Here is a 20,251-nt window from a genome sequence, read left to right on the forward strand (position 1 = left end):
GCCTGCCTGCTTGCCTCCCTGTAGGCTGTTGGCTTGCTATCGTCGATAGTTTATCGCACAGCTGTGTTGTTGCAGGTGTTTGTCGATAAAAGGTGGACTGCAGCAGTGTGTTGGTGGAGTATGTGAAGGGGCGGGTCTTTATCATTCATTGTCACAATTTTGTTGCTATTGCAGTGATTTGATCACTTAACGTGCACAAACAAACAAACAGCGTATGTTGTATGTGTGTGTTTGTGTTTGGGTGCATAACATGACATTGTGCGACAGATAAGTGCTAGCAAATAGTCGGAAAGTGTAAACGACAGACAAGACAACATGTCTGTTTGCGATGTTGGGGTTGACTTCGACAATTGGCAAGTGAAGTGAGCGAGATAAAATGTTTTATTATAAGGTCAACATTTATTTGCTGTGCGTGATTATATGTACATACATATGTGTGCGGTAAAATAGCATATAAAAATTATATAGTATCCATTATTATATATCTTAAAAAAAATTTATATTATGACTATAATATAGTTTTATTTTTAAACGAAAATCAAACCCAAAATAGAAGTAAAAATTTTTGAAATTCAACTCATTATTTAGAAATTTTTTTTAAATATTTGTTAAATTTTTTCCAGAATGATCGTTATGTTCCTGGTTCGCCGATATTTCGCGATGATTGCAAAACCCCGCCGATAACACCTGCCCCACCATCGACGCCCAAGAGTCGCGGTAAAGGTGAGTTTTTAGCCTTCAAAGTTTCTCTTACACTCTCGCAACATGTTGCAGGAAATATGTTTGTATTCATGTTTGCCTTTTTTATAAAGTATAAGCTAGATCTCCGTAGTTGTAAAGATACATACCCGGTATATAATGCAAAATTTCCGCAAACGTCATATTAAAATTTGGTTTACTCGCAGGTTTATGTGAGAAGAAAGTCAACAAATAATTTCCTTTGATGTATATTTGTATATAAGAAAACAAACATACACGATGTTGCCTTATATACAAAATCAAATTTTTCTTCTACTTTTTAATTTCTGTTACAAGAAGTCAACTGGGGCCTTTTATGCTTTTAATATTTAAATTCTTTGAACAATGCTTTAAAAGTTCATTGATTCTGCATGATTTATTTGCTACATTATTATACCCTGAACAGGGCATATTAAGTTTGTCACGAAGTTTGTAACACCCAGAAGGAAGTGTCGGAGACCCTATAAAGTATATATGTATATAAATGATCAGTATGTCGAGCTGAGTCGATTTAGCCATGTCCGTCTGTCTGTCCGTCTGTCTGTCTGCTCATTTGTCGGAACGGCCTATATCGGACCACTATAACATATAGCTGCCATACAAACTGAACGACCGGAATCAAATGCTTGTATGGAAAACTTTCACATTTGACAAGATATATTCACGAAATTTGGTATATATTATTTTCTAAGGCAACAATGTAATCTCCGAAGAAATTGTTCAGATCGGTTAACTATAGCTTATAGCTGCCATACAAACTGAACGACCGGAATCAAATGCTTGTATGGAAAACTTTCACATTTGACAAGATATATTCACGAAATTTGGTATATATTATTTTCTAAGGCAACAATGTAATCTCCGCAAAAATTGTTCAGATCGGATGACTATAGCATATAGCTTCCATACAAACTGGACACATAGTTACTAAAAGAAATGCACCTATGAAGGGTATATTAGCTTCGCTGCAGCCGAGTTTTGGTATTGCTCAACAGCCGTATTAGTTTTGCGAAGATACCAAATTCAAGCAGAGCGGCATAAACGCAGCTCCTTGACGTGGTGACAAAAGCAGCTTTAAAATCGACGAAGAAGTGGTGTGTGTACACTCTATAGAACCTAGTATGTGGGGTCTCTTTTTTGCGGATTGGGCAGAGCGCATTTAAATTCTACTTTATCGTCATCGATTGAGGAATCGCGTTCACTATCTCCTAGTGATATGCTTTTACTGCCAATCAGCAGCTGGTGAAATCGAACCACGATTACCTCCCATGTAAATTTTAATTGCATCTGATTCTTCCACAATATTAAAATCAAAAAGCAATCAAATACCGAATATGAGGACCTAAGGCTAATGTTTCTTTATCGAGTATACAAGTATTTCCGAATTTATGAAGATTTGAATAATTACACTGGTAAACAAAAATCCACTTGTTTTTTGTGAAATAAACAGATCAAAGTGTTTATTATGTAAATTCAGAAAATAGCTACCGATTTCTTCTATCATAGGAGTTTTTATGCTATGAGGATTTTTGTTTAAAAAAAAAAAAAACCAGCCATAGATATATTATTGTTATATTATTTTATTAACCAAAGAGTATCTTAAAATGTTACTGTTGGTGTTTTTCAGGGATATTTTGTTTTTTGAGTATCCCTTAACAATTTCCAGCAGTAATCGGCAAGCAAATTTCACTCCACTTGCCTTGGTACCGTTTCTCCATAGCAGAAATGTCTTGGTGGAACCGTTCCCCATGTTCGTCACTTACGGCCCCTAAATTTTCGGGGAAAATCCAAATAGGAGTCCAGAAAATGAATTTTAAGGGGCATGTTCCAACTCATTTTTTATTTGCAGTAAGTAGTTTTAGTCACAAGATCTTTGTAATTGTCAGCTTTCACATTTCCAAGAAAATTTTTAACAACGCTTTTAAAGGCACTCCAGGCTCGTATTTCAGTTTCATTGAGCATTTCCTCAAATGTTTCATCTTTCATTAGTTCTCTTATTTGCGGACCCACAAATATGCCCTACTTCATTTTTGTTTCACTGACTTTTGGAAATTTTTGTTTCAGATACAAGAACCCTCCTCCATTTCCGTCCATTGTCTTAACAAAATTCTTCATTGGGATCAACTAGAGGTTCACTGGTAACGTTTTTTTGTCCCAGAGTGAGTGCCTGACGTACTGGCCACTGCTCGGAGTGGTCATGTGAATTTGCTGAATAGCCAAAAGTTAACAAAGGTAAATCAGGTGAATGTGATGAATGCGGCACAATATTAGTTGAAAATGTGGCGAAATGATCACAAATGTGTTCAATAAATTCAGACATAGTAAAAATCGAAGAATTCACTTTTAGAGCCTCACAAAACGACGCGTATCTCAAATACTATTGAATATTTTGACGTGAAATTTAGCATAAATGTCACTAACAGTACTACTAACTTACAATTCGAAAAACACACGAAGTATAAATTAATTCAAATTCACCTTTCAATTTGATCACAGTAGTATTGTAAAATCTTAAGCCGCAGGTTACAGAATATCTGTGGGTGATAGAAAATTATGTTTTCAGATTTGACTGCAGGCTATCAAACTGCCTTAGAAACACCTAATAATTTTCATGTCACAAATTGTGTGTCTACCAGTGTTAACTAGCTTCTTTTTAAATCTTCGGCGAAGTTCTTCACACCGAATATATTTAATCGATCTTTAAAATATGTTAGAACCTTTTCCTATTTCGGCGTCAATAGTGCGATGATTTACGGCTTTCTTACTTTGTGCGAAAGGGCGTTTTAATAAATGCACAGTTTCATACAAGTATCAAATAAGGTCTACCAAGAAATAGAACTTAAAGTAATCCGGAATTTCTAGGGAGTATACCAAAATGTATAGCATTCATATATTTGTTTTGCTTTATTGCTTGTTCTCATCTCAATCCTATGAATAATGTTAACTGATTAAGGTATATTGAACAGAGCGTATTATATTACTCCGTTCCCAATATTGTCAGTGAATCCAGAATATTCGATTCTACGTAACAGCAGGAGGTGCAGATACATATGTCCCGCAAAGAATATAAAGTTCGCTCCAACTATTTTCTGCCGTTACAGCAACCATAAAAACGTGAGTTACCAGACCTAAGAGGATTAAGAGTGGATGAATCTTCCTCTCTGTGTAATGCGAGCATTTGTTTCTAGTGACTTGTACTCTGATTGACATTCCGTGGGCATCTACATTTTTTGAGTCATAAGTACATAAGCTCCAGAACTTCTTTAGAGATGTGCGTGACTTTGAATTAGTCAAAAATAATGCAAGGGCATTTAAACACTTTGCATTTCCTTATAAAAATAACCACCAACTTCGGGGAACTTTGTGAATATTCAAAATTTTTATTTTTCTTCAAACTTACACCGCCCAAAAATGACTAACTAAGCAGTTTAATCATATTTATATTGAAAAAGTACGTTTTTGTTTAATTTCGAGCAGATCGCTCAATATTCTTTTATAAATATATCCACATTTGAGAATCATACACTCGTTTCCATGTAAATGACCCAATAAAATTGCTTACCGCTGAATTTAAAGCTAAAAACAAAGAACTATATAATTTATTGCGCTAGAAGATCGATAAAATACGTTTTGAGTAAACTTTAAATATTATCTGTTGGCTTCCTCGAACTGACATCATACAGCCAGACAGTCAGTGTTTATTGCGTGAGTGTGATGCATTGGCGATGAAACTGATTGAATATATGTACATATGTATGCATACAAATCTATATATAATTATATACATATATGCAATTGTGTTTTATTCGTAAATATAGCTTTGTTTGTAAATAAATAAATCCAATCATTTTATGTTATACAATAAAAGAAACTGTGACGTCGGTAACAGGTGTTGTGCCATACACTAAGTGGATCAGTGATCCCTCATAAAGAGAAGGCCTGTGTTTCCCATAAACTTTTGTGATGCATAAATTTATGTTTGTAAACATGTATGAGGTCAAATAATAACAAACAAGTTATAAAAAATATTAAAAAAAAAAAAATTTTAATATTTTTTTTTTCAAATAAATTATATATGTATTTATTTTACTCTCGCAACATGCTGCACAAATGATATGTAATAATTTTATTCAACCAAAAATTTGCTTGCTTTAGGTGAAAGCCCACATTTCAACAAGTACTTGAATAAAATTGTACGCATAACACTACCTACAATTCTATATTTTAGAGTTTAAAAATGAGCGATTTAAAGTTTGAAAAACCACTCCACAACCACGCCTACTTCTCTTATACATACTAGTAAATCTTTTTCAATCACCAATGAAATTGTTGAAAAAATATATGGTACAACTTTTTTTAAGATGTGACAGCTCTCATCTAAAGATGGCCAAAATTCCCATATATCCAATAAGAGCACCTGAGTGACATTGACTGATTTTTTAGCGAAAATATTTGCCAACTGTTCCAATTATAGAAATTTAAAAGAAAGCTTTTCCTGCTAAAAATATGACTTTTGCCCAAGATCTTGTCATTACTTTCCTTAACAGCCATACTTCTTCTCTATTGGCGTAGACACCGCTTACGCGTTTTTAGCCGACTGGCGACCACCATACACCTAACATAAATATTTTCTAATCTAAAAATGGTTGAAGAAGCTGGACCAAACATTTTCAGGGCCCCTCATACTGAATATCAGGACTTCCGTCCAATGGTGTTCCTTTTTCTGCAAATATGAGCCAGCCTGTGAGCGATATTACTGAAATACCTGAGAAATATATGACCTAATGCCAAAAATTACTTTAACACTTTCTTTAACCAACTACACCTAAAAAAATATTTTGTGTAATATAAAGGTAGTAGAAACTGGACCCAATCTTTTCAGGGCCCAGGTATTGAATATGAACTTCCATGCCTAGGGTTATCATTTTAGCACAAATACTCAGAGGGCATCATTTTCTGGTAATATTATGTTATGATGTCCAAATAGTTAAATTTCAGTCAATAGATTGTATAGACCCCAACTACTTAATATAAGATTAACTTTATACCATATATGTATGCAAAGGATGAACCATTTCGAGGTTCCCTACATATTTTATAGAAAAAACACAGAAAATTCAAATTTAAAGGCTAAAATTTATTATCATTCGAAAGAATATTCTTTGACATTTATTTTTGGAAGATTACCTTTTTCAAATGTTGGCCGCGACTACGTCTCAGATGGTCGATCCATTGAGTCGAATTTTTGATGACTCGTTCGAGCATTTCGACTAGTAACTAGAGAATGACACGCATGATGTTTTGCTCCAAGGCCTGAATCGAAGCGGGCCAATCGAAGTGGGATTGTCCGCGTAGACTTTAGACTTTAAATATCCCCACAAGAAAAAGTCTAATGGTGCGATATCACACGGTCTTGGTGGCCAATCGACTAGCCCAAAACCTGAAATTATCTGCTCACCGAAGTGTTCTCTCAATAAATCCATTGATAGATGCGATGTGTGGGAAGTGGCGCCGTCTTTTTGAATCCAAATATCGCCGAGATCACAAGCTTCAATTCCAGGCATCAAATAGACGGTTATCATGGCGCGATAACGGTCGCCATTGGCGGTTACGTTCTTACCGGCATTATTTTTGAAGAAATATGGACTGATGATACCACATGCCCACGAACCACAACAAACCGTTGGGTTTTCTGGATGAAATAGCAATCATCGCTAAACAAATTTGGCTCGAAAACGTCGTATCTTCTTGGAACTCTTCAAGAGCCCATAGAGCGAAGCGATATCGCTTGGGAAGGTCGAGTGGCTTAAGTTCCTGCACAGCTGTATTTTGTACGCTTTCATTCTAAGATCTCGACGTAAAATTCGCCAAGTCGTTCCATACGACCGTCCGAGTTGCTGCGAATGGCGACGAATCGACTCTCCACTCTGAACAAAAAAAGAATGACAGCTTTACCCGACTCACGCGTAATCTGTAAAAAAAAAAATTACAAAAAAATATAGCTTTATTTGGATCACCCCTTACGTCATACAATGTGTGGGTAATCTTAGAGAAATTTAGACTACATATTTTCCAATAGTGGATCATTACGATAAATTGGATAAAACAGGGCAGTACTTCCTCCAAATATCTATCATGATGACTTTCAAATCTAAATACATGAAGGTATTTTAATAAAGCTCAGTGAGCATCTCCTTCTGGGAGAATTATATAATGACGCCAAAAATGATTTCGGGCAACTGACCGTCACGGCTATCTCGAATAAATTCCAGCCCAGAGACCCAATTTTCGACCTATTTCAACTGTTGCCGTATGTCGGCAATAAAGGGCCGAATATTCTCTTCAAAGGCATCATTTATTCACATTTAAGAAAAATAAACCGTTACTATAGTTTTATACAGCAAATGTGTGAAAAAAGTTCATGAATTACCTCAGTCCTCATGAATATTTCCCAAACTTTGATTCTTGCAAATTGCGAGAGTACCAAATATTCGGTGACGCCCGAGCTCAGCGCTTCCTTACTTGTTTTTTTTTTTTATAAATTGTGTCTAAACATTGCATAAAAATGCTTGTTGCCTAAATTGTATTTTTTACTTAACAAAAGAAAACCAAACAAAATTGAGAATTCCATAGAAATTCCAGTACTCAACTCCCTACTAAGCCGAAAAAAATCGAAGATACCACATAATACGCTGCAATTCATTCCGTAAATCTGTGCAAAGCTTTTGATCATACAAATTCTGCCGAAATGTTTTTGTAAAAATACTAAACAATACTGTTTACTAGCCTGCAGCGAAACAGCCAGTGGGAGGTGTGGCCTTCCCCCAAAATGGCTAGAACACAAATATGCATACACACACGCATGTACATACTTGTATGTGTGTGTAGCTAAGTGGGTGCAACGAGGCGGGACGCTGCAAAATACTTCCGGCAAAACAGACAACCGCCCCCTGCACCACTGCCGCTGTTTCTGCCACAGCCACGGACACTGACTGATAGCGTTGTTGGCGCTATCATAGGCGAGCCGCTGCCAGTGTCGATGCCAAGGTACTTTACCGCCGCTTCCGTTCGCTTGCTGTGCTTCAAAGATACTGCTGAAAGCTTTTTTTTCCAAAAAATTGTTTTCTACTCTTGTGTATACATATGTATGTAAGCATAATGCCTGTGTGTATGTGCTTGGAAAAATTGTATGCATTATTTGTTGATGCTGCAGAGCTGTCGAATTTCGGTAAATAACATTCCGCAAAACACGCTTGGAATGCGGGCCACTAGCATCCCCCAGCGTTGACAGCAAAGCTTAAGTGAGGGAAACATGAATGAATCTTTTGGTATTGAGGCGGCTTAATACCTGTGGAATTATCTCGTTTTCACATCACGCATACAAACGTGTATATCTGCTTATTCGTGTGGAAGTGTTCGGCAGCCACTGCCATATTTGGCCACACGAACACAGCTACAACACACGAAAATAAAGCGAACTACCTTGATTTGTAGCAGGTAAACACAGTTGTGTGAAGTCACAGTTCACGCGGCGTCTTTATCGGGGAGAACTATGTATGTGTGGCGCTTTTCGGTTTTATAAAATTCCGTAACTGTGTACGTGACAATAAGGCGCAAATTGCTTTGCATGCCTCACTCTTTGGATAGCCTAATCGTCGTTTCAGCCACTCAACCGCATGTTTGGTCAGCGGACAAAATTTATAATTCAATAAATATATGTGCCGTTTGATAAACACTAAATATTTTCACACAAAACACTTAGCAGCTAATAAATCTGTTAAAGGTGAGTGAATTTCGAAAACAAGCCAATTGAATTCGATGTACTCTAATCTTGTTTACGGCGCGTATACCCATATTGGGCGGCGTATGGGATTTACTAAAACGAGCAGAAATTCTCCAAAAGTCTGTATTAGGTGTATCAAGTCCCCTTTAAAGGGGAATACCTTACCCCCTGTTGAGTTTTTAAAAATACACGTGTTTCGTTGCTATTTTCAAACTTAAAGGCAATGATCTGATGCATTGCGCCAAAAGAGTTATCATTCCTCTAAACCCAGTAAAAGTTACACAGGTTGTTTTGGATTACCAAGGCATAATTTCAACATTCCCGTTAAGGTTCTGATATACCATTATTGAATCGTACCACAGAAGTTTTGATGAACAAGTTTAATAAACGTGGCTTTCTGGGCACTATACTAGGATTGCACTAAAACAATATCGAACAAGTAAGGAAGGGCTAAGTTCGGGTGTCACCGAACATTTTATACTCTCGCATGATAAAGTGATAATCGAGATTTCATTATACGTCATTTACATATTTTTCAAATACCGTATTTTTGTAAAGTTTTATTCCGCTATCATCAATGGTTCCTAATGTATATATATTATACCGAGAAGGCATCAGATGGAATTCAAAATGGCGTTATATTGGAAGAAGGCGTGGTTGTGAACCGATTTCACCCATATTTCGTACAAGTCATCAGGGTGTTAATAAAATATTATATACCGAATTTCATTGAAATCGGTCTAGTAGTTCCTGAGATATGGTTTTTGGTCCATAAGTGGGCGAGGCCACGCCCATTTTCAGTTTTAAAAAAAGCCTGGGTGCAGCTTCCTTCTGCAATTTCTTCCGTAAAATTTAGTGTTTCTGACGTTTTTTGTTAGTCCGTTAACGCACTTTTAATGATTTTCAACATAACCTTTGTATGGGAGGTGGGCGTGGTTATTATCCGATTTCTTCCATTTTTGAACTGTATATGGAAATGCCTGAAGAAAACTGACTCTGTAGAGTTTGGTTGACATAGCTATAGTAAATTCGGAGATATGTACAAAAAACTTAATAGGGGGCGGGGCCACGCCCACTTTTCCAAAAAATGCGATCCTAATGCGATCCTTTGTGCCAAATTTCACTTTAATATCTTTATTTATGGCTTAGTTATGACACTTTATAGGTTTTCGGTTTCCGCCATTTTGTGGGCGTGGCAGTGGGCCGATTTAGCCCATCTTCGAACTTAACCTTATTATGGAGCCAAGGAATACGTGTACCAAGTTTCATCATGATATCTCAATTTTTACTCAAGTTTCAGCTTGCACGGACGGACAGACAGACGACTCTACTCGTCACCCTGATCACTTTGGTATATATAACCCTATATCTGACTCTTTTAGTTTTAGGACTTACAAACAACCGTTATGTGAACAAAACTATAATACTCTCCTTAGCAACATTGTTGCGAGAGTATAAAAAATAAAATATAAAATGATGTATATTTCTAAAATTTGTCTTAACAAAAAACAATTTATAACATTTGTTATGCATAGCAGCAATTAGGTTTCATATGTTGCTGTGGGGGTCCTCGGTATTTAAGTAGGTTACTTCTGTTATTAAATTTTTATCGTGATCGAGTTTTAATCGATTTGAATTTTATCGATAACTCGATTTTCATTCATTTATATGTATACCCTGAGGGTATATTAACTTTTTCAGGTTGTTTGTAAAGCATAACAGGAAACTTCATAGATATATGTAACTGTGAGCAATAAATAGCAAGACTATTTAATTTTAATTTCGCGTGAAGACCCATTCATCGAAATATTTAATTTACGTTGGTATGACTGTCAGTGAGATCTGTGCCAAATAGCACAATAAAATAGCCATAGCGTTTAGTATAGGCTTGTCTTTCTGAAGTACATAAACTGTATACGGCGATTTTTAAAGTTAATGAAATTATTCAACAAAGAAGTTCCATTAAATTTTGTATGCGGAGTCAAATTTGAGGTGACGAAATGTTCAGAATGTCGAAAAAGGCCTTCAATTATTTGTGATTGATTGGTACAAATTATTCAAAGAAGGTCGAGAACGCGTTTACGACGAACCACGTCCAAGACGGCCAACAGCATAAACTGATGATCTGCAAACAAAAAAAAAAAAATTGATGCTTAAAAATCGACGATTAACAGTCAGAGATCTTACTGGCATCGTTGGAATATCGGAAGTTTCAGTGAAACGTTTGAAAGATCCTTTGGGCCTAAGAAAAATGAAAAATGATTATTTCCAAAATCACTAAATTTTGAACAGCGTCGTGTTAACGTCTGGGAGACAATGCTTTTCGACTACCTGGATGTCATGAAACGAATTAGTACTTGCGATAAGTCTTGGATCTATGCTTACAACCTAGAAACATGCGCTCAATCGGCCGAATATCGTGGGAAAGGTGAGCCAAAGTCGAAAAAGCTACGTGTGGTGCACTTCGAATTCCTTCCGATCGGCCGAACAACAGGAAATACTATTTGAGTGGTATCCGTCGTTTGCGCGAAGTTATTCATTAAAAGAGGCCGGAAATATGGACCGAAAATTTTCAACTAGTATCACCGTATTCGCCTGATTTAGCACCGTTTGACTTTTGGCTATTCAGAAAACTCAAACAATCTTTCCGGGCATTGATAACATTAAACTTGAACCGCTATTCTCATTGAAGGCTATTCTGAAAATTGACTTTAACAACTGTTTCGAGGATTTGGAAAAAGAAATTAAGATATTTAAAATTATGAACAAAGTCTTACTATTTTTTGCTAATAGATGTATAAATCATCAGCTGAGTCGATTTGACTATGTCCAACTAAATCTCTGGGTTTTTGAGTTATCAAACCTCCTTTTTCCCCCCAAGAAGCAGCTTATTTATCCGAACCGCCAATATCGGAACACTATAGCAATTAGCTTAAATACAAACTGAACAATCAGAATCAGGTGCTTGTGTAGAAAGCTTTTTCATTTGACGAAATCTTTTCACATGAGCTATGGCTTAAGGCAATGGTGTAAACTGAACTGACAAAATCAATTGCTTTGAGTTAATAACTGTAACTTAAGTTTTAAGTCTTATCCAGTACTAAGTTTATTTGATAAAATAGCTTTACCATACCACGTGCCCAATGTCTTTATCCTGTCTCAACCGGCTGAAGTCTGGGAAATAGCAATAGTATTGTCCCTACGTCTCCCCATCCTCTGCGGCTCGACATTCCTCAGACCCGACTTTTTTCGCCTCCTTGCATAAATTAAGAAGTACCATTAAACTTGGATATACACTAACGCGTAATGAAGCCTGTTTGGCGCTCTGCTATGCCAATAATTTCGATCTGAAAGACTGAAATATGGTCATTTAGCTGCCTTCTGTGGATGGATTTCTACAGAAAAGGCATGCTCCGGTCTCAATCTTTCTTCGTCTTCTTCAATTCTTCAATCCGACAGAGATTACATAGATTTTGATGTCGAAACTGTCGATCACAGAACCTTTGGCCCATAGCCCGAGTTCAGTAACAAAGTATAATACCATGCCGGCAGTGACGCCGAGCCAGTCTCCAATGGCCTAAAACCTGGAGGAGCTGGCCGCAAGCCTTGCATCTTATTTCACTTGAATATGTATTGGTTGAATATCGAAAATAACCGGCAATTTTTTTTTAATATCACTTTCATTGCACTGACAGTCCCTATCAAACAAACTTTGGAAACGTTTCAAAAGATGTTTCACTCCTATCTGCTTCTGTCTTAACATTGTTAGCCTATATAAACCCAACAATCCGTATGAAACCTACCAATTTTACAATAAATCAAATTCGATGTTCTAGTTGCGCTCCAAAGCCTTTAAAGCTCCTACCAAAGTTTAGCAAACAGTTTGCGGAAGTCTTCTAATTTTTTAGACAAGTATTGAGCGACGAATTTTGGGGGTTCAGAGAGAAATGACATATAATTGGTAACAACATATTGTGCCTAACTTGATTACTTAAGTAGAAGATAATTAGAAAGCCGATAAATAAACATATGTACATCTGCTGACCACGTCCCCAATAGGTGTATCTCAACTAAAGAGAATTAGCTTTTGTTTACAGAAGTATCTAAAATCCATACATATGTGTTGCATCTGCTTACCTTGAAACTAATGCCAATTAAATCTTGTATTTTCGCCTTGGCACAACTTTGCAAGGTTCAAATATTAATGGAGTAATTGACCGCATTTGAAAACCAATAAGCCAACAATAAGACAAAAAATAGCATATTTGCATGCATGTATGTCGGCAAATGTATAGTATGGTGCTTTATCTGGATTATTTTACAAACAAACTGCCTTGCAACAGATGTTGCTGCACAACAGTCGAACTGTCATAAATTTCAGGTGCGCCTCCAAGCCACCGGCACCAAGCAAATGCATTTCGAAGATTCTCTTAATCGAGTATTTACAAATAATCTGTATTAATAAATCGCCTTGTTGTGGGTGTGTGCGTTTCTCTACGGTGCAACAGCAACTGAAAGATGGAATAGTAAACAAACGCAGCTCTTTATAAAGAAAGTTGCATTGAACAGGCTGCTGTTTTTGTTTTGATTGCTTTAATATTTGTTTCTTAAATCGAACACTTCGAGAAGAGTAGTTCCCAGTACTGTGATTATCTATGCATGTACTCGTACTCGTGCGTTGCCTTGCAAAGTTTCCATTTTGTATCTTTGCCTCGAAGAGCATATTTGATCTGTTTGTGTTCATCTGCTACTCAATTGCCAAGTGCAGGCAGGCATACTTCGGGTGAAAAACTAATTGGCCATAAAGTTAGTTGATTGGCGGTGGAAACAGCCGACCGGAAATGAACTGTTCGTCGTAACAAATGACCACATATACCGCAGCCAATGTGGGTAGCAACCATGCAGCAAATTGAATTGTTGCCTTGCTGGTGTGTGAGGATAAAAAACTTTTAAAAGCGAATAGAAAAAGTATATAAAAAATACTGTTTGGGATTTTTTTTGAATTTGCTAGAATACCAATACAATATATATACATAAATTATAGGTTAGCGAAGTTACGGTTTTATTTTGATGTTATTGAATATGGACACTGAAACGAATATTCGGTTTTTATTATATTCCTAAATGAACTAAAATTAAAGAATAAAAATTTTTTTTAAGTTTTTTAGTAAATTTTTGCCTTTAAATGAAATAGTTTTTAGACCTTAAAAAATTCTCGGAAATTACTATTTAGTCTTACTTGCATCTGTTTATTATAAATTTTGCATTTAAACAATATTTTACGTACATTTATATAAAGTAAAACTAATCGCAGGCTGACTTCAGTTTGGGGAACAAGAAAAAATCTCACGGGGCCAAATCTCCTGAATACGGTGGTTTGTGTTTTTGGCCTTCAATTCGGTAACAATCGTGCCTCGAAGCGATGGTGGATTATCATCGTATAAAATCCATAAATTGTTCTACCACAATTCCGGCCGTTTTCGACGAATGTTCTCACGCAAATGTCTCAACAAATAAAACTCCTTATTGACCGTCTGTCTCTCCGGAATAAATTCATTATGCACCAAACCACGAATATCAAACAAAAAATTAGCATCACCTTGACTTTTAAGAGGCTTTGGCGTGGTTTTTTTGGTTTTGGTTTTTTATTCCTTCCATTCCGATGATTGTTGACTTATTTGCATATCATACTCATAAATCCATCTGTCATCAACAGTTATAATGCTCGGAATTCGCACGATCAAGCATGTCCAAAGAGATCTGTTTACGGGACTCTTTTTTTTTTGAAAAAAATCAGTTTTATAGAGACGAGTCGAGCAAGAACGCGTTTCATACCCAAAATACCCACCAAAATCATTCCAACGGACTCGCGAGAGATGTCGAGCTCTCTTTCCATCTCTCCTCTAACACTTGCCTGACGATTCTCAATCACCATATCCTTCACTGTTTTAATAATTTCAACAGTTGAAGAGGTCAAAGGTCTTTTAGAACGAGGCATGTCTTTAACGATCTCTCGACTGTCTTTGAAGGTTTTGTTCCAATCGTAGGTTAATGATTTTCACAAAGCTGGATCACCGTAAGACTTTTCCAACAATCCCAATAATTGCCCACTCTAAATTTGGTTAGAAATACAATCATTATAAAAATAATGAATACGCACTTCTGAGGTGCACTGACTTAAGCAGCTGTGGTAAACAAACTGGCTGAAAGATCGCGCTTATATTTGGCACAGTAATAAAGGACAACTTAGCGGAATACATTTTTTGAAATATCATTTACCCGGGGAGTTTAATTACAATTTCCGGATGCTTTTTTGTCATTTTTTGTATATTGTATATCTACTCTAGCTCCGGAGGATATTGTGCTAGCCTATTGATTCGAGTCCAACTTTTGATCTTGTACTAGTGCCGAATTTGACTCCAAAGCTTTTGGACCTTATACATATATATCGGTATTCCAATTTCTTCTCCAAGTTAGAGCAAGTCCACTTTTCCTTCGGCTGTTTTGTGCATCCCCGTCGATAGATCTCCGGGTGTCCGTTGGTCTGGATCTCGTCTAGGAACATGACCATACTAGCTTCATTTGCTTCTGAGCATTAGCCAACAAAAATTTCTGGTTTCTGTGTGACTATAAGTCCGTGTTGGAGAAGGTGAGAAGCCAATAAATGCGGCATATATTTCAGTGGCATCAATTTGTGAAAACTTGCAGCTTTCGATTTGAATATTTTTTAAACTGTCTAATATTTATAAAAACCTAGCCGCCGCAGAGCAGTAGTACGTACCTTTAATCCGTTAAACAGTTAGACGGTTCAAACGTAACTGAAACTCTTATCAATTGGCATTGGAATGGACATATTAACCACCTTGGTAGGGTTCATGCCGTGCTTTAGGCATGAAAAGGTTGGTGCGAAGTCCAAGGGCTCTTGCCACCGTGTTACTAGAATTAAGTCTCCGGCCAGTTGAACTTCCATACTGCTCTGGACTAGTCACTAGGGTTTGAACCACATACTCTCATCCCATACCATAAATACTTACACGCAAACCTTTCCAAACGACCCTAACTGTTCGCCATTCCAACTACTGGAGATCACAAGGTTGACATCTAGCCGTCCCTCAGTATGTATAATCCCCAGTCCCTCAAGGTTCCCGATATCCATTGGACATTCTGCAATAACATGTACCCAATCCTCAATTTATGACTTTGTGGCATACTAATTTAACCTAACCTAAACTCTCTACTCTTTCAGGGTATGTTATAAGACCCGAGTTATACGGTCTTCCTAAACATGAGTATGTCATTAAGTATGTATGTACAATATATTGTAAATCTGTCGAGAGTCGTGTGTGCGTGATGTAAGTGAAATGTGGTTACTGCAAAGGCAATCAATGTAACTGCAGCTTGACATTGAGTGACAGAGTTATTGTGATGGCGGCTTTGAGGTCGCTCAAGTAATTTTCAGTAAGGTCAATCACCAGTAAATAATTTGCATACCTATCATAGCGGCATATTGATTCAAGTGACAGTAATATGCGCTACCACATATGTTATAATTACACTAGTAATCAAAGTGAAAGCTCTAAGGAGTTAAGCTTCAAAGTATACCCATGCATAGGTAAACCTACTTAGACATGTGTTGACATACAGGTTCATATGTAGTTGTGAGTGCTTAGGTATAATTATGCGGCTATTTAAGGGAAAGCGTTGAGTAATCCCAGGTTAACCGCAGTTTGCTTAACCGCGTTCAGGCATTGTGCTGCTAATGCCATTGTGAAAGCTCAAATTACATTGTATACCCACACAAACTTACTTGCTTACTGATTGCCAATTACGTTATTGTATTGCAGGTGTTGGCGCCAACAACATACATGCCATGACTGTTTCGGTTGCGCAAACAACGCAAGGAGGTTCCACCATTACCGCCACCACCAAGCCGTGCACCGCTTCCAGCTGTTACGCTTCCACACGCTCGGCCGCCATGATGGCACTCGCATTAGGTCACCGACCGAAAAGTCCTGCTGTAACTAATACAAAACCAACAACAACTGGAAAAAGTGCGGAGAGAATCGTCGCAACTAACAGCAATCACGCACCGTTGATTAACCAACAAACCAACACCAACACCAATACCAACAACTCGAACTATAGCCCTCCACCGGTCGGCATCCATAGTAAATCTCCAAATACTAATAATCAACACATCGCCAGCAACAACACCGCTAACAATCGTCACACCACCGTTGCTGCAGTGGTGCATATGAATGGCGGCACCGGCATCAATGCGGGTTTCGGTAGTGGCGGCAGCGCCTCTAGCGGCTCGGACAATGATGGCTTCAACACCTCGTCATCGTCCTCGGCCACAGCGTTGCGTCGTTTCTACTTCAAGAGTGGGCGTAAATCAAAAATGAACTCGACAGCTACCACTTCGATGACCAGTATACCGTTAAATGCCATTTCCACGGCAGCTGCTGCATTTCACACGTCAATAAGTGGCGCTTTGCCGCCGAAAGCTGCTGCCGCGGCTGTACCAAAGGTGAGTTTGTACAGAAATCAGAGTTGAATTGTGAGAAGTCTTGTGATTTTCGAAGGTGTGACCTTGTGAGGCAAGCATTATGCCGCACGTGCGATTCTTTTTTGGCACTGAGTGCATATGGAGCGGTTGTTAGCTTCAGTAAAAATCAAAGGATCAATTCTAGAAAAACACTAAATCAAACATAATATGTTATTACTTTTCTTCATTCTTGTTTATTAATTGTTTCTTAATTTTTGGGAGATTTTGTCCTCTAGACCCCTCTTAATAAATTCAAATCGAATAGTCACCAGTACTTGTCGCCTTTCTTATTCTTTCAGATAATTGTACTGATCTAAACAATCTGATTTAAGCCATAAGCACCGGTTGGTTTGATAAATTATTGCCATTTTAAAGGTAACTTCACAATACCACTGTTAGGACAAATTTTTCAACAGCGAAATTCTTCGAAATGGACAGAAACACATAGTGATCACTTGGTGCTAGGTGCAAAGTATAAGTAGACCGCATAATAACCTTCCAATCAAGCTCGCGAGCTTCTGTCGAGTCAGTCACCATCGATGTGCTGGCCTAGCCATGTCGCGATGGCACAAAATCGATCTGCCATAAGGCAAAATTGGTGGCTTCTGGGTGATTACTTCCTTCAGACGATTCTATTATTGACAGTACAGGTTCGGATTAGAAGTTTGGGTATAGGTGATGAACTCTTTTTAAACGATTCCCTGCCAATTTCATCAATCCCAGGGCCAAACCTGCCTAATCATCAATCCTTGGTTGACCACCGACATCGCCGGCACACGTTGACCTTGTCGTAAGTGACTCATTTTTCTTCAGTAGTAAACATCCACTTCAGAAATGGATCGATTGTGTTACGATTCTGCAGTGATTTGCAGATGGAAATGTATAAATTGACTCATATGTTCCATAGTAATTAATATTCAAACGTACTCAATCAGTACCATATTTGAGCACATTTTTATGTTAATAAGTCAGTTCAAAATTATGAATCAATGTATTAGTTCATTAGAAAAATTTTCAAAATTTGGGTCGATACGGATACCATGAAGTTTTGATCTTATAAGTCTTATAGCGGATTTCGTATTAGAATGTTTAAAAGCGTTTTTCTAGAAACAATTTTTTTTCCATGCGTCGTCAAGATATCCCAATTTCTGATTAGTTGATTTTCTTCAAATTCGTTATGAATATTTCTGAAATATCTCCCTACAAATAAAGATTAATCCCTTTCGAGGTTCCCTACTTAAAGAAAAACACAGAAACTTCAAATTTAATAGGGAATGTTTACTATCATTCGAAAGAACATTCTTTGGCATTTATTTTTTGATGATTACCTTTTTCAAATGTTGGCCGCGGCTACGTCTCAGATGATGCATCCGTTGAGTCCGATTTCCGATTACTTCTTCGAGCATTTCGACTGGTAACTAGCGAATGACACGCGTGATGTTTTGCTCCAAGGCCTGAATCAAAGCGGGATTGTCCGCTTAGACTTTAGACTTTAAATATCCAAGAAAAAGTGTAATGGTGCGATATCACACGGTCTTGGTGGCCAATCGACCAGCCCAAAACGTGAAATTATGTATATGCTCACCGAAGTGTTCGCCCAATAAATCCATTATTGATGCGATTTATGGGAAGTGGCGCCATCTGGTTAAAACCAAATGTCGCCGAGATCACAAACTTCATTTTCAGGCATCAAATTGGTTATCATGGCGTGATTACGGTCGCCTTTGACGGTTACGTTTTCACCGACATCATTTTTAAAGTAACATGAACCAAAAATTCCACCGGCCCACAAATCACAATATTGAATCTCTTCAGGTTGCTTTTCGTCCACAATACGGTAATTTTGTTTGTTTACGTACCCATTGAGCCAAAAAGGAACCCCACCGCTGAACAAAATTTTGCTCGTAAATGTCGGATCTTCTTGGAACTTTTCAAGAGCCCATAGAGCGAAGTGATGTCGCTTGTTAAGATCGAGTGGTTTCAGTTCTTGTAAAAGCTTTCAATTATGCTTTCAATTTAAGATCTGGACGTAAAATTCGCCAAGTCGTTTCATACGTCAGTTCGAGTTGCTGCGACCAAATTCTCACGGCCTTCGTGTACACTCTCAGCTACGGCTGCTATATTTTCTTCACTGTACAATACTTTACACGACTCACGCGTGATCTGTCAAAAAAAAAAAGGTTGCTGAAAAAAATACCTCTACTTGTATCACCCATTACAAGACAGTTTGAAAATAATTTTTTATTTATTTTAATGACATTTCGATTGCTCAGTATATAGATAATTCATTCTCATATTAAACTCAATTAAACACTAATAGAGCAATTAGTCGTTTGCTGTGAAAATGTTGAACAATTAAATGTTTTCTGAGTGACATTCCTTAGTAAATCAAAATTAATTTTTCATTATATAAAAATTATTTAATTATATTTTAACAAAAAGAAGTCCTGTACATTTTAATTCATATAATTATGTATCTTACTGACACAATTAAGTTTAAAGCAATTAATCTTGAAATACCTTACGACAACACTATGTAGTAAAAGCCATTAACATTTTTTTGAACTCCTCAATCTCTACTTCCGATCAAATTTTCAAAATACTGCCTAGTAATTTACGAGTTATTATCAGGAACTATGAATATTAATGATTTCATGACAAATATGAAAATTTTCGTTTATATCTTTATCCTACTCATGTTCATATATTTTGTTGACAGGTTGTCATAATGGGTTCCTCGTCAGCATCCATCACCGATGGCAATATCAATACATCAACGGATTCGGCTTCGACGCTTGTGACTAGCGTCACACACACAGACACATCAGAAACATGCGATTCACTGGATTTGGGTAAGTTAACGCCAGCCTGCCTATAATATACTAGTGTAAACAAAAACAACAAGGAGAATTTAATAATTAATGAACGGTTAATGACTATGTGTTGCTGGTTGACACAAAGTTGAATAAATTAGTCGGTGGCTAAATAAATTATTAATGGCGAGATTGAGGTCGAAATGAAATATTTCCGAAACTTTCGTGTTCAAACAAAAGCGCCACAAAGGTTGTTAAGGCTGTTGCATGCAACATTGTCTGCGATAAACACTACATAGACGCTGATTATTGAGAAATAGCCGGCGATAAATTAAACCTGAGTAAAATGTATAAATGTTCAAGCGTTAG

General features: G+C 37.2%; 1 protein-coding gene across 2 annotated transcripts in view; it reads left to right on the top strand.

Moving 5' to 3' along the window:
* The window catches only part of LOC126754482 (uncharacterized), a 206,066-nt gene that overhangs the window by 109,461 nt on the left and 76,354 nt on the right, over positions 1-20,251 (top strand). For both annotated transcript variants that reach the window (XM_050466461.1, XM_050466462.1), the window contains exons 2-4: positions 624-723; positions 16,366-17,051; positions 19,789-19,921. In XM_050466461.1, coding sequence (XP_050322418.1) covers positions 16,392-17,051; positions 19,789-19,921 — 793 coding nt within the window. In that variant the 5' untranslated portion in view covers positions 624-723; positions 16,366-16,391. The remainder of the gene's footprint in view (positions 1-623; positions 724-16,365; positions 17,052-19,788; positions 19,922-20,251) is intronic.

The sequence above is a fragment of the Bactrocera neohumeralis genome, chromosome 4, assembly GCF_024586455.1.
Source record: "Bactrocera neohumeralis isolate Rockhampton chromosome 4, APGP_CSIRO_Bneo_wtdbg2-racon-allhic-juicebox.fasta_v2, whole genome shotgun sequence".
Classification (NCBI taxonomy): domain Eukaryota; kingdom Metazoa; phylum Arthropoda; class Insecta; order Diptera; family Tephritidae; genus Bactrocera; species Bactrocera neohumeralis.